At 40.2% G+C, this 15,955-nt stretch overlaps 1 protein-coding gene across 1 annotated transcript in view; it reads left to right on the top strand.

Moving 5' to 3' along the window:
* ADGRB3 (adhesion G protein-coupled receptor B3) overlaps positions 1-3,447 on the top strand; it is a 450,308-nt gene extending 446,861 nt beyond the window's left edge. The window contains exons 30-31 of the mRNA XM_014937019.1: positions 588-692; positions 2,626-3,447. Of these exons, the coding sequence (XP_014792505.1) occupies positions 588-692; positions 2,626-2,814 (294 nt within the window). The 3' untranslated portion in view covers positions 2,815-3,447. The remainder of the gene's footprint in view (positions 1-587; positions 693-2,625) is intronic.
* Positions 3,448-15,955: the final 12,508 nt, after the last annotated feature.

Raw genomic sequence — 15,955 nt, 5'->3', positions numbered from 1 at the left:
CATACCTGAGCTTGAACTTGTTTGGAAACAACGCAGATGGTTGCCTGGACAGTCTAGGCTTGAAAACAATCTTCGCTCACCATGTAGCTGCCAAGGCAGATATGTGGCCAAGAGTTTCCTCCTTTTCCATTTTGGGCCAAGATCTCTGAGTTCAGTGTTCTCATAAAAAATACTCCAATAGGGACCATTACAAACTGCTGTTGCACTCCTACAGAAGATGAAATATTAGCATCCATGCTGAAAGCAGAAATTCTGGAAAATATTCCTAGTGTACAAGAGAAATATCCTTCTAAAAAACTGCCATCTTGGTCAAAATGCTTCTAGGCTAGCACAAAAACAATGTCCCTTAATTTCAGCAACTCAATAAATGGGGGGTAAAACCAGTCTCTTGTACACAAGAGGAACATTAAAGAGCAGAGAGAAGGCTCAGTGCAATTCACTTCCATTGGTTGAGTCTATAGGGAAAAGATAGCCCTGCCAAATTCAATTTACTTTGTTATGTTGAGGAAAATAATGCTTCTCTTAAAAACAAAAAAAAAAAGCCCAGATTCAATTATAAATATAAGCAATTATGTTCCATTTTGCAGAAGGTCATGCATACAAGAAAGAGACACATGGAATTGTTTCAAGAGTTAAATCAGAAATTTCAGACGCTGGACAGATTTCGGGATATACCAAAATCAGGCAGTATGGTAAGTTTTCCTTCGTAGATGTTTAAAATATGATGGATCCTTAACAACAAAGAAACAAGAGTCCTTTGAATTCAATACATTTCCCGAGAACATCTCAATATGCGTTACATTTAGATAGCCTCAGAAATTAGAACAAAAGATATTTCCAGTAATCTAACCTATGACAAGACTAATTAGGTTTTACACCTAGACCATAGCTAGCTCACTGACATCATTATAGATAACAAGAAATTGAACTGTAGGGAACACATTTCAAATCTGTATGTGCCTAGCAAGTCTAAAGGTCTTTATACAGAGAAAACAACTCACTAATATAATTTGGCCAACATGGCTTTTCCTCTAGCTAGGGAAGCAGATATTAAATTAGTTACTACAAAGAAGTCCAGCTACATTCACCTATACATCAGATGGTCCAGAAAGCACACAGGGTCTCTGCAATGCCGTGTCTTTTCCATAATAGGTTTATAAATATTTACCATGGGAAAAGCAAAAATTAAATTATCCTGAGTAGACTCTGTTATCATCATCATTCAAATTTATACACACACATACACACAAGCATAACACCCTGACTGCATCTGATAATAGTTGATTCTGCCTAATTAAAACAGCTAATTTAGTGTGACATATTTGTTAGCAGTAATATTATGATTAGTAATAATTTTATATATCATTTTATATGTGAATATCATATATTAAATGGAACTGAGCTAGAGTCATTGTATTCTATAACTTTTTCAGAAGACCTGCTCTCAGACATGAAGAAGAGGTATTAAGCAGATGTGAGGCCAATGGATTTATGTCATTTACATCATCTTAATCCAGCATAAATTTGGCCCTGATTCTTTGACGAATCTTTAGTTGTGATATGTGTTATTTTGCACCTAGTTGTCGCTCACTCCCCCTTCTGAGATTTGCTGACATGTAAAGTTTGCATTCGCCTCCCTATTTGAGATTTTCTGTCCACGTAAAGCTTGAATTAATTCAAAATCTCAAAGGGAATCTCAGTGGAAGAGTTGCATTTGCTCTGTTTTGCATCGGCTTTATGTTTTTGAAAGGTCTGCTATGAAAGCTGCCTAGAGGAATGGTCTATCTGTGAGACAGTCAGAGAGTGATCCAGGTACCTAAATATAGGCATCTCAGGCTATTTTAGAGAGTCCCAGGTGTCTCAGTCTGCAGCATGGTACAGGCAGTGATGACACAGGACTCAAAGGACACCTGCACCTCTCACGACAGGTAGTTGGAGATCAGGCAGAAAATCCAAAGGCATCTAAAATGACGTAAAAATGTTAGGTTTTGGCAACTAAGTCCCACCCAACGTTACAGCAGAAGTCACCGATTACATTGGCCTTAGTCCATAATGTCTTTTTACCCTATAAAACTTAGCATTCAAAAAAATTCAGTCAGTAGAAAATAACTGGTTTTCAGCCTGTTAATCCTGATACACCTGAGTTCATAAGCCTGTGGAGCAAGGTAGCTCTCACATCAATTTCAAGGACTGGGTTTTGGTGGTTCTCTCATGCACCTGCCCCAATTTAAAGCCCGGCTGGCAATCTCTCTTTGAAACCACTCCATATTCCAGGCAGCAAGCTCTTCTCAATTACCTTCCCTTCTCTTCTCCCACTTTTTTACACACTCACTACGAGAAAGATGGCTATTGGTACTGGATCACTTGGCCATTCCTCACGGACATGGGTTCTTGTGAAAGAAAGGGCTTAGCTGGCAGCTCAGGTGAGGAGCCTGTCGGAGTGTTGGTTGTTCACAGAGAAAGAATCACAACAACACTGAGCACCCGCCAGCCTGGCTCCCTGCAAAGTCATTTCCACTCTCTGGTTTCTCTGACTCATGAGAGCTCATTAGCAATCAGCCTTATAAACAGACAGCACGTTAATTCATCCTCCTTTTTAATTCTTCTTTCTTCTCTGGTCTTCAGGAGAACTCAGCACCGAACAAGGCTCCATGGGACAGTTACAAAACCACAGGCGACTACCAACACTATACAACAATAAATGTATTAGACACAGAGACAAAAGATGCTTTAGAACTCAGACCAGCAGAATGGGAGAAGTGTCTGAACTTGCCTTTAGATGTGCAAGAAGGTGACTTTCAAACAGAAGTTTAACAAAACCGAAAACAAACTGAACAAATCAAAAACAAAAGAAATATAATTCATTGCACTGACAATAAAGAGACTTTGGGAATCCTGACGCTCCTGCCCGAGCATTGTGACTACTTTATGTCAGGCTCTTCCTGTGCCAAATGTCAGTGGTTTTTTTCGTACAGTATATTCCCACTAGTGTGGCTAGTGGAGAACCAGGTGTACAATTCTTACCATCGTGTGTTGTAAGTACCCGTGGAATGGATTTGTAAGGTAATCTTTATAGATAAACCTCAAGCAACGACTCATGTTGTAACAGCTTCATTTGGTTTAGTTTTCAAAAAACTTCACCATGAAGCACAATGTATATATTTATGCAGTTTTTAAGGTTTATAACAGTCTGTTTGGCCATTACTACACTTTTTACTTTATAATATAAAAGCAAAGTTTTTGTCATTAAATGAATGTCTGTTGAGCTACATTCTTCATTGCTTTAAATGCAATAAAGTAATAATCTCTCTTTTATATGAATAATATATTTCACACCTTTATTATTGCAGTTTTCTCTGGAAAGCTCAGAGTAGCTTTCTCTGCTGCAGCTGTGTATAAAATATTTAAAATGTTGTATGGTGTAAATAAACCTTTGTCTACATATCAGTTTCTTAGTGCATTTTATTCTGTATTTGTTTATCTTAAATTTGCATATTTATAAAGTTTTATTTAAAAACACACATACTGAATATGTATTTGAAGTTTTAATAGCGTGTTGCTCTAGCTCCTGCAAAGAGTTTCTGAAGAGTGCTCATAGATTTGTACAGTCATTCTGCTTTTCCTTAGGTATTCTTTTGTGACAATGTACCATATAAATTGGACTTGTCCGAATACTATTACAATTGTTTTGTTTTATAAGAATTTTTGTCTTGTTGCAGAAAGACAAACAATGAAAGATAAATTAGGTTAGTTAAGTTTCAAGGCGCAGCACCCAAAGAAAATGTTGATTCAGAATCATTACATCTTGTGCATGGTCTTGTTGCTGTATAACAAGAAAGACCATAAAGATAAAAAATTCTGAAGTATTTTAGACCAAAAAAAAAAAGAGTGTGTGTCATATTATCAGTCACAAGCAGAACATGTTTATGTTGAAAATATAGGTAAGTAATTAGAAATACTGTATCCCCCTTTCTATGCTTAACATGTTTATGTTGAAAATATAGGTAAGTAATTAGAAATAGAAATACTGTATCCCCCTTTCCATGCTTGGACCCAAAAGCAGATTTTCAAAATCTCTCCTCATCTACAGCGTAGCTGGGGTGTGACAGGGAGAAGAGGAGGATATATCTCAAATCTTCAGTTGCCTTATTTCTAGAAAAAAAAAAAAAATCCAAAACTATTTCAGTTCCTGTTGTATGGAATTGAATATGCTGCAGCCTAAAAGCTGAAGAGCTGTTAGAGAGGAAGAAAACATGACCACCAACCTGCTTAGGAAGTAAAAAGACCAGAATAGAGTCTTGTTGGTGAGATCTTGACTCAGAGCATTGGTAGGAGATCACAGAATCACAGAGTGATACGCAGTTGGAAGGGACCTCTGGATATCATCTAGTCCAACCCCCCAGATCATCATTCATCTGCTGAGAGAAAAGTACTTGGGACCAATCTTAGGACCGACCTTCAGGAAAGCATCTCAGTTTGTAAATCCTTTCTCCAGGCCATAATAAGGTACTTAAGTCATGAAAAGGAGCCTGACTTTGTCTACTCTGAGCATCTCATGCAGAGTGCAGACTTCTCTAAGCTAATGCTTCAATGCAAAAGCAAAATAACTAGTTACCAACCTGGTATCAAGTTCATTAAATGGTTTAGGTGCCTAGAAGTCAGAAGATGTAGTACTCAGTATTGCAAAACATCCATCAGAACTGGACCTTTATCAAGAGGCTGATGCAGAAGGAGGCAGCTGCGGGAGGAGGCCAGGCTGGCTATGAAGCCTATTAACCTCACACCACTGAGATCAGACAGTGCACCAAAAACATCTCTCTTGCTTAATATCAAGTTCTAATCTAAAAGGGCTTTATTTTCCCTTTACATAAAGATACAACAGAAACTGCACATTTTTTAAGGATTTCATGCAGTGTGATCAGCATCTCTAAAGCAGAACATGTGATACAAGAATTCTAGCTTTTGAGAGCAAACCAGGATTCTTAGGCTTCTGAATCCAGACATAAGCCTTAGCATCCTCCTGGATCGATCGAAACATAATAAAATATAGAGTATCTTGGTATTTCAGTAACTATAGTGGAGAGATTATTTGCATAAGCTTTATATGACCTAACTCCTGTTCAATACTGGTCTACTTACAGCTGCAGAAAGCTTAGGGTAGGGTGCAAACTTATCCAGGAAACATGGCAAATTGGTCTACACTCTGACCCAGTTGTGCTGTTATTAATAACCCAGTTGAAATGCGCTTTCAGTGTGCCAGCAGCAATGTTCAGTGCCTCTTTATTGAGAGCTTGTGCTGCCCTGCCCAGAAAGTGCTAGGTGTTTTTATTTCCCTATATATTTCATAGTTAGAAATATTAAGAACATGCCGAAACCCGGTGCGTTTGCGTAAGGGTTTGACTGCTTCATAGTAAGACAAAGTTTCTTCTCCGTAAGCAAGGTGCTGCACGTCCTGCACGGCTGCCACTCACTCGGTGTCTCTGAAGCAGTGCACATCAGACCCAACCCAGAAGGTCAGCACAAACGTGCAAGCACTGGCTTAAGTTTGGCGTTGGTAGAGCACCGATGAGATGTTTGGCATTCTGTTATATGCAAGTGAAAATTGAGTCAGAACTCCCTACGTTATACTAGGTGCAGAGATGAGAGGGGGCTCTGCATTGACCTGCCCTGTGCTACCTCACCTGGGTCTTCTCCGTAAGCAAGATGCTGCACGTCCTGCACGGCTGCCACTCACTCGGTGTCTCTGAAGCAGTGCACATCAGACCCAACCCAGAAGGTCAGCACAAACGTGCATGCACTGGCTTAAGTTTGGCATTGGTAGAGCACCGATGAGATGTTTGGCATTCTATTATATGCAAGTGAGATTTGAGTCAGAACTCCCTACATTACACTAGGTGCAGAGATGAGAGGGGGCTCTGCATTGACCTGCCCTGTGCTACCTCACCTGGCCTCCAGCTGCAGCCACAGAGAGGTTCAGGTCTCTGAGGTCTCAGCTCACCTCTGTTGCTGCAGCTGGCATTGAAATATATTAAGGCAGTTGAGCTCAGCCTAGAGTTTACCTCCATCCAATTTAAAATTTATATTCCCTAGACATATATAGAAAAATACAATACATTTTTGGGAAAGGCCTCGTTTTCTTAGCAGTTTAAATATACATTAGTTTATTAATTGTATAAAAGCATTTGCAGTTCCTCTATCTCCGTCTTCCTCTTACAAACATATGCAAAGAAAGATTTTTTTTTCTGGCAAGCCAATGCTGAACAAAACATGACCTGGACTTTTTAGTATAGGGAAACGGTGCATAGAGGAAATGTAGCTGAGCAGCCATAGATCACTCAGACAGCAGTTCAAGATATCCACGATTCCACATCCAAGGCTGTGTAAAGAGGTATGGTATAAAAGTGCTAACAAAGTTATTTGTTACATGGACTCTTGCCAGCGTGATGTTATTTAACCCAGAATCTTCTGGGGAGATAAACTCTGGATTAGTCATTATTGAACCTCAGCTCATACTCTGCAGTATCTCTGGGAAAGAAGAAGAAGGAAAGAGACAATAAACGCTGCTACAAGGGATGAGGGGAAGAATAGCAGTGCTGCCATGCTGATGTACCTTTGGAGTGCCATGGGCTTAATGCTGGCATATATGTAATGCTAATTACTCCTTATGATGAAGATTTAGGACAAAGCTGTAACAAAAGAGACAAACAGACTAGGCTCTTCTCCATTTCATTCACTACTGGGTCTGTTCTCTTTTCTGGGGAATGTTTTCTTGACACTCTTGCTGTGAGAACACAGTTTGCTTCTATGATGATAAGACATATATCGCTTAATATTGTTTTACACAGGGCAAGACTGGGGTAGTTTCTTTTAAAACCCAACCAGACGCTGACCAGACAGAGAACGCCAAGCCCTGAGCTGTGCCAGGTGAAGAGTTCTCTGATGCTTTGCCTCGTCTCTATTCCCCACGGTTGCTAGGCAATGCTGTACTTAGAGACCAGATTGAACAAAAGCTCTGCTCCCCGCTTGGAAGCAGTCATCCATCCGTCACAGCACCAGCAGCTGCTTTCCACCGGGTGAGGCAACAGCACATGGAGATCTCTGTCAGCAATCAGCAGATGGAGACACTGTGGATTCATAGTAGACTTTCAGTTCCTCCGGCACTAGCTCAAGGCTGTGCTGTATCTCTGGATAAGCCACAAGAAGCATGTAAAAGCAAACAGTATTTCCCTCTCAAAGAGTTCTAGGGCAATCAAGCCCCTTCTCATGAGGGGAGTAAACAGAGGTACCCAATTGAATATGTGTTTGGGAAGCTGTGATTCATTTTGAGACAGGTCTCAACCAGTGCAATGCTGTAATCTTTTCTACTTCCTCTTCTAGAAACATCTATCTTTGCAAGGAAAACAGAAGAGGCCTTACTGAGAGAAATTCAGTTGCTGATAAGATGAGCATGACTACTAACTCTAACCCTAGCACTATCTATGTCCTATCCATTAATTGCAATTGTAAGGAAAAGAGCCATTTCTGTGGTTTTGACAAAATCGTCTCTTAGATAGGCTGCACTGGACCATCTTGTGCCAATGAGTTACTGTACTTGCTCTTCTTGTTTGTTCTGAACTAGTTTAATTTTATACCTCATTATTTCTAATGAGGAACACTTAATAACCTACCAATTCAACTTCCTCTCATGACTCTACAGGCTTCTGCTTATAGGTCCCGCAGTCACCTCTTTTTCAGGATGACAAACCCATGTTACATTAGTCCTCCTGTGGAAGCCCTTCCCTGATTTCTACCACCCTTGTCTCCTTTACAACTTTTTCTGCTAAAGTTCTTAAATAACTCTTAGTAAATCCCAAATTCATTAGAGCACTCTGTTTGATGCCAGCAGAAGAAAGGAAAAACTCAGCCAGGAAGCTTCTAAAATTTTCTTTCAGTAGGGACAACAAAACAAAACAAAAAACAAACAAACAAACAAACCTAAAACCACCTGAATTTTACCTTTTTTTTATCTAACCATTTAATGGAAAATACATTACCATCTCATTGAGTAAGAAATGGACCTTAGGCAGCTTCTCTTTAGCAATCGTCTTGACAAGTGGACTTCGTAATTTATTTTCTGCTGCTCCTTCTCTCTGGTGCTGTGAATGTAGACTTTATTTCTTGCTGCACTGCTGCAGCAAGACTGGTAGAGAGCTATCTACAGCCCCCTGGGTGGGTTTTACAGGCAGAAAGTGAACAAAACCTGTGTAAAACCTTTCAGATGAATCAGTAATTGTTTCTTAAGTCCTGAAAGTGTGCTGAATTCTGAATTTTTTTCAGTTTCTGTAAACCCCTTTCCTCCAGCTGTATGTTAAGAGTGATGTCCACTCACTTGGTGACTCTTTAAAATTTGAAATTTGGGCATCTGAGCCAGGGAAGGAGTTGGGAGCTCCTGCTCATGGCTGTTCATCACTGTGACTAAGAGTTAAGCACCTGTATCCTAAAAGAGGTGGGATTTAAGAAAGAGCTCTAGTCTCAGTGTTTTCTTGTTGATTAGCTAAGGCAGCTATTGGGAAGCCCAGCTGGAGATGTCTACTTTTTTGCATGCATTGTATAAGCAGATAATGTGCCTTATTCAAAATACGCAATCAACCTTAGGAAACAGGCATATAAACCTTACGTGACGCAAAAAATCAATGTTCTTTTGTGGATCAAACCCTTAGGAATCGAAATGCTTTTTAAAATCTGGTTCTCAGAATCCAATACTAAGAACAGCAACAAGCTCACATTTTTTACTACCTTCAATTCAAAGATTTATTGCATTATGTCCCTAGGCTGTTGACTCAGGAATCTGCAAAAGGTGATGCCTGAAGGACCTCATAGTATAAAAAAGAAACTGGAATTGATTAGTTTGTATGTTCAGTTTCTTATTCGGTGTCTCTTTGGACCTAACCACGTTATTTCCTGCTCTTCTTAAGAAGTGCCTGTTAAGAAAAGATTTTTAGAGCTCTGTTTTTAGTAATTAGGTTCTTAAGTCCAGCAAGAATTATCTATGGTTTCTAAACACAGATAGGTAGAATCAATTCTATTTAATTTAGAATTCTATGCAAAATGCTGTCTTGTCAATATTTCAAGCACAGAACTCTACAGGTCAATCTAACTCTGTCTATCATAGCTGTCTGGGTTCTTTCTGTAACCAAAAGGGAAGCACCTCTGAAGCCCAGCTAGGCCCAGACAGTTCTCCAAGTACTGACATCTCTCCATTGATTGCATAGAGAATTTAAAAACCCCCTGAGGGCAATGAAATTATTCTAAATTAAGCACCAGATTTGGCTAGATTTACTCATTAACATGTGACTTAATGTCAAAGCTCCCATAATAATCAGCGGAGAACAGGTCGATACAGTCAACAGAGCCTAAAGACCAATTCAGCTTTCCAATTACCAGAGTAAGGATGCAGTTAATATGAGATGCCCAGTAGCTTTTGACCACCTACATGTGGATTGCAGATATGAAAGGCAACTTAAGCGAAATCTACACCCTTCTGGTCCAAGCAGTAAGCCACCCCACATCTAAAATGATACTAGATGCTCGTGTTTGGACAGGGGAATCCAGCTCCAGGGGGAGATTTTCTGAGATGCTCTGGGATATTCAGTCTTCAACTATCGATCCAGTAAGGCATGGGGTTATGGGTCTTATATCAGGTTTGACAACATTATATGAATGTCATAGGCATCCTCACTGTCACACATCACCACTCCTAACTCAGAACCTACCTTACCTGCTCCTCTTCTGAACGCTTATGTCTGTTCAAGTAGAGGATTCATAGAATCATAGAATGGTTAGAGTTGGAAGGAACTTTAAAGATTGTTGAGTTCCAACCCCCCTCTGCCATGCCAGGGACACCTCCCACTAGACCAAGTTGCTCAAAGCCCCATCCAGCCTGGTCTTTAACACTTCCAGGGATGGGACATCCACAGCTTTCCAGAATCATAGAATGGTTAGAGTTGGAAGGAACTTTAAAGATTGTTGAGTTCCAACCCCCCTCTGCCATGCCAGGGACACCTCCCACTAGACCAAGTTGCTCAAAGCCCCATCCAGCCTGGTCTTTAACACTTCCAGGGATGGGACATCCACAGCTTTCCAGGGCAACCTGTTCCAGTCCCTCACCACCCTCACAGTAAAGAATTTCTTCCTAAAATCTAATCTAAATCTCCCCTCTTCCAATTTAAAACCATTACCCCTCATCCTGTCACTCCACTCCCTGATTAAGAGTCCCTCCCCATCTCTCCTGTAGCCCCCTTTAGGTACTGGAAGGCTGAGGTAAGGTCTCCCTGGAGCCTTCTCTTCTCCAGGCTGAACAATCCCAACTCTCTCAGCCTGTCCTCACAGTGGAGGTGCTCTGGCCCCTGATCATCTTCTGCTCTCAATGCAGATAAAGTCAGTAGTAGACTCAGGCCATGCCTCTGGAAACAAACACACACACTCTTTTTTCCACAGAAACATTACTATGGTCTCTCAACCACTCCTTCACCAAATCATCTAGTGCTTGAGATGCCACAAAAACCTGATCAATTCTCAAGGGAGATTACTCAGAAGCAGAAAAAATAGCCTGTTATACAATAAAAGACAATCATAACATGAGAAAGGAAGGAAATGAGTTATGTTTGATAGTCTAACCCTAACTGCACTGTAAATGGTAGCTTTCTGGTACTATATAGAAAACTATATTAAAAAAATAATAATATTTTCATTACCTCATATCTAAGACAATGAGAGAAAATTTTAAACATTTAATGACATTCTAAAAGAGGAGAATACACCTCTTTCTCTGCTAGGCTTGCAAAGCCAAAAAACACCCATGCTGAATTCTTAGTCCAAAATAACTCTGCATAATTCCATCATGCATAATTCCATCATACATAATTTCAAAAAAATAAAGGGCTAGCACATCTTTTGGTTATCTGACTATCTTTTGGGGGGAATTAGCCAACTGGTACTACAGCATTTACATATATTCAAAGTGAAAAGAGAATATTTAACTTTGACCTCCAAATTTATACAGAAATTTTATTTTCTAAAAAAGCTCGTTACAAAGATCTGTGTACTGAATTTAAAAAAAAGATTGAAAGCAGATTTTTTTTTTAAATTTACCATTGCTATTTAAGACCTTGTATTCTTCTAAAACTGGGACAACAATAAATAAATTGATTTCTTTTGGTAGGGGAAAGCAAAATCATCCTCTTCCCAGCAATTAATGTTTGCATAGCAAGAGGTTGCCCATTTTAATAAAGAAATCTATTTGAGGATGGCAACCTTGTAGCATACATCAGAACTTCAGATCTTAACCCCTCTGCGTAATAGGTCTCCAAAAGCTAGAAATGAAATGTTCTTTCCTCATGACAGAATGAGTTCCAAAGACAGGGTCCAGTTTTTGCATCTGTATAGGTTACAACCTCTGTTAGAGAACCAGGTATGAAGACTCTTGTTCCATTATCAGTACACTTAAAATCACAACATGCTAGAGAGCTTTGGAAACTCCAACAACCTGAAGACACCACAGAGCTCACTGCAGCTACCAAATCAATAGCATATTTTGTGTTGAGTCTTAGCTGGTAAGTGCTTGGCTACAAAATCCTGGACTCTCAGGTCATTTTTTTGTTCTACAGTTTGAAAGTCCACAGCATTTACTTTAACTCTTGGCCAGCTCTGTGCCACAGCTATAGTGTTAGCAAGCAAAGATATAAGCAGAAGACTTTGTGGGGGGGTATAGTTTCCTAAAGCTAGTCCCTAAAGAATTTTTTTCTCAGGATATGTTCTCTAACTGATTTGGAATAATTTAGTCTAAAAGAGATCAACCAAATGTTACTGATTACCAAAAAAAAAAAAAAGGAGGGGGAAGTTTTGCAAGAAATTCTGTGAAGCTTGGTATCAGTCTTTCCCTCTGATGCCTTCTGAAAAGTAAGGATAAAGGAGGAAATCTGACTGATAACCCAGCCATAGGATCGTAGGCTAATCATAAGATCATAGGGAGATCCAGGTTGGAATAACCACAAATGGCTGTTAGGTGTGTCCTGACCCCAAGCCTGAATAAGCCTGGTTACCTCACTCACCCCACATCCAGTGCAAGTGCTCCAGACCCCAGCCATGTTGGCAGACATATCCTGCACTTGGTCCAGCTTATCAGTGCTCGAAACTGGACCTAGTATCCTAAAAGTGATCTAACAAGTACCTTTCCCTCAGTCTGCTGGCTGTGCTCCTCATACAGCCCAAGATACTGTCGGCCATCTCTGCTGCACATCGCTGTTGGCCCATATCTCCTGTCTCTCTCCACAGCAGTCCTGCTTGGACACGCCAACTGGATGCCCCTTTTTGGTGCCACCTGATGAGAATGCACTACCTTACGTCTTTGACGAATGTAACTATTATCCCACCTCTAAACCCACAATCCCTCTGAACCCAACTACCCAACCATTTGTTTACCCACCTTGTTGACCGTTCATCCACTCCCAACCCATTAGCATCGTAGCTTGCTTACAATCCTTCTAACAGGACCAAAACCTACTGGCTCCTGCAGCTGTCACACCTTCAAACCATTTCAGTTCTGCAAGGATGGAACTGAGCTAATATTTGGAACTTAACAGGCTGTAGCTCACACACTGCTAGAAGACCTCTTCCATGGAATAGGCAAAAAAATTGAGCAAGTGAGATCACCTGATGAAACCCATCTGAATGCAAGTATTTATTTCAGGTGATTAAGTAGCTGTTGCCATACCAGCTGCTGTGTCAGGAAATACTTGTCAGCTTGTGTCCACATTTGACTTTATCACACAGATCAAACACAACAGAACATATTTATCTTTCTTTAATGACTGTGTTTTGACTACTCCTGGCCTATGCTGCAACTTAGATATTGATTTTAGTCTCTAATAGGGTAGATATTGATACAGTTACAACTTCTATCAAACTTCCAGTTTGCCTTTCTACAGAAGTTTTGTGACCCGCAGCTAGATGATTTGTTTTAGCATTCATTAAATTGCTGACTAAGAAAAATATCTTTTTTGCAGTGAACATGAATAATTAAAGCATTCTCTATTCTTCCAAAATATCTCTGTTGTGGTTTAACCCCAGCCAGCAACAAGGACCACAGCAGCCACTCACTCAGTCCCCCTTCCCCCACCAAGAAGCATAGGGAGAGGAGGGAGAGAAGGAGGGGAACAAGATAAAAACCACATGGGCTGAGATAAAGGCAGTTTAATAGAACAGCAGCTGAAAAGGAAAATAACAATAATAATAATAATAATGGTAGAAGAATATAGAAGACATGAGTCTCTCTCACCACTCAGTGACTGGCTGCCCAGCCCAATCTGAGCAGAGATTGCGGATCCCCACTCCCCAACCCACCCTCATTTATCCATCAAGTGTGATGCCTATGGCACGGAATATTTCTTTGGCCTTTCCATTGTTCCATCTAGACTCCTTCTCAGTTTCTATGGGAAGCTGAAAAACGTCCTTGAATAGTATAAACATCGCTTGGCAACAACTAAAACAATACGCATTATTGGCATTACTTTCATACCAGGTCAGAAAACATAGCAACCACTAGAAAGAAAATTAACTCTATCTCAACTGAAACCAGGACAATCTCTTTTAAAAAATGCTAACCTCTTATTAAAGGTTAATGATAAATACCTGCACAAAGTATATTTCAGGACTGTGGGATATTTACTTTCAAATATAGGTGATTGACAGTTTGGAATATATTTTAACACAATAACTGTGTTATATTGTTGAAGAGGAGGCTGAGGGAAGACCTCATTGCCCTGCCTTTCAGGTAGTTGTAGAGGGCAACGAGGTCTTCCCTACAACTACCTGAAAGGAACACTTTGCCTGGCACTGATGCTTCTCTGTGATGTGTAAAAGAAAACTGATGGCTCTACCCCTGCCATTGACCTTCCTGCCGTACTTTCTTGACAGTAGTAGGTTATCTAGATCCAAGAAAGATGAGAAAACAAAATGAAATGCCTCAGCTGTTTAGTGTAAAAAAAGGAGCTAAATATCCCATCCATTTTTCTGCAGAATTAAGAATTGAAAACAAAATGAAATGCCTCAGCTGTTTAGCGTAAAAAAGGAGCTAAATATCCCATCCTATTTTCTGCAGAATTAAGAATGATAGGACCACAGCAGCCACTCACTCAGTCCCCCTTCCCCCACCAAGAAGCATAGGGAGAGGAGGGAGAGAAGGAGGGGAACAAGATAAAAACCACATGGGCTGAGATAAAGGCAGTTTAATAGAACAGCAGCTGAAAAGGAAAATAACAATAATAATAATAATAATGGTAGAAGAATATAGAAGACATGAGTCTCTCTCACCACTCAGTGACTGGCTGCCCAGCCCAATCTGAGCAGAGATTGCGGATCCCCACTCCCCAACCCACCCTCATTTATCCATCAAGTGTGATGCCTATGGCACGGAATATTTCTTTGGCCTTTCCATTGTTCCATCTAGACTCCTTCTCAGTTTCTATGGGAAGCTGAAAAACGTCCTTGAATAGTATAAACATCGCTTGGCAACAACTAAAACAATACGCATTATTGGCATTACTTTCATACCAGGTCAGAAAAGTGACGCCTATGGCACGGAATATTTCTTTGGCCGTTCCTTTGTTCCATCTAGACTCCTTCTCAGTTTCTATGGGAAGCTGAAAAACGTCCTTGAATAGTATAAACATCGCATGGCAACAACTAAGACAATACACATTATTGACATTACTTTCATACCAGGTCTGAAAACATAGCAACCACTAGAAAGAAAATTAACTCTATCTCAACTGAAACCAGGACAATCTCTTTTAAAAAATGCTAACCTCTTATTAAAGGTTAATGATAAATACCTGCACAAAGTATATTTCAGGATTGTGGGATATTTACTTTCAAATATAGGTGATTGACAGTTTGGAATATATTTTAACACAATAACTGTGTTATATTGTTGAAGAGGAGGCTGAGGGAAGACCTCATTGCCCTGCCTTTCAGGTAGTTGTAGAGGGCAACGAGGTCTTCCCTACAACTACCTGAAAGGAACACTTTGCCTGGCACTGATGCTTCTCTGTGATGTGTAAAAGAAAACTGATGGCTCTACCCCTGCCATTGACCTTCCTGCCGTACTTTCTTGACAGTAGTAGGTTATCTAGATCCAAGAAAGATGAGAAAACAAAATGAAATGCCTCAGCTGTTTAGTGTAAAAAAAGGAGCTAAATATCCCATCCATTTTTCTGCAGAATTAAGAATTATGAAATTGCTAAGGGCTTTGTTGTAGACTCTTATTTGCTGGCCTGCTGCAAGGTAAGGTACTGAGAAGTCTGAGAGGACTGTAAGAGAAAACTGAGTCTAAAATAGGTTGAAAAGAGACAGGAGGAGTTAAGTAAGGCTGCTAAAATTGCCTTTTTGTCTCAAGAGCCTCTCCAAAACATGTTTAGTCACTTGTCAAAGGAATTTTCTGGTGATCAGAAACCAAATTATTGCAATTCATTGACTTCCTAGCTCACGGAGCAACTATTGTAAATATTACTACCATTTCAAAGGGATGGCTCATCTCAGCAGTTGCTTTTTGTGTCCCAAATGTGTATCTGCCCTCTCTGTGAACCGAGAGACAGTTGTATGCTAGTTTGTCCCACTTCCACATCAAAGCTAGTAAAATCAACCCACAGTTCTCTCCAGGATGTGAATGTCTCATGAAACACCAATCACGAACCTGGACTGACAGCTCCTCCTGCAACTTGCAGCATCTATTTGTGAAGCCAGGGGGCTTTTTAGCTTTGTGCTACACAACCATAGCATCAGAGTCAAACCTCCTGAAAGCTGAATTAACCTGGATGAGAGAAAGGCAAGCCAGTGAGGTTTTCTTGCCAGGGAGTGCTTCGGCTTTATTGCAGCCACATTGTGATCTGTGTCACCACAGATGGACGCCGACTAGAAA

The sequence above is a fragment of the Calidris pugnax genome, unplaced genomic scaffold (genome assembly GCF_001431845.1).
Source record: "Calidris pugnax isolate Ruff unplaced genomic scaffold, ASM143184v1 scaffold12, whole genome shotgun sequence".
Classification (NCBI taxonomy): domain Eukaryota; kingdom Metazoa; phylum Chordata; class Aves; order Charadriiformes; family Scolopacidae; genus Calidris; species Calidris pugnax.
This window is presented reverse-complemented; position numbering and strand designations above follow the sequence as displayed.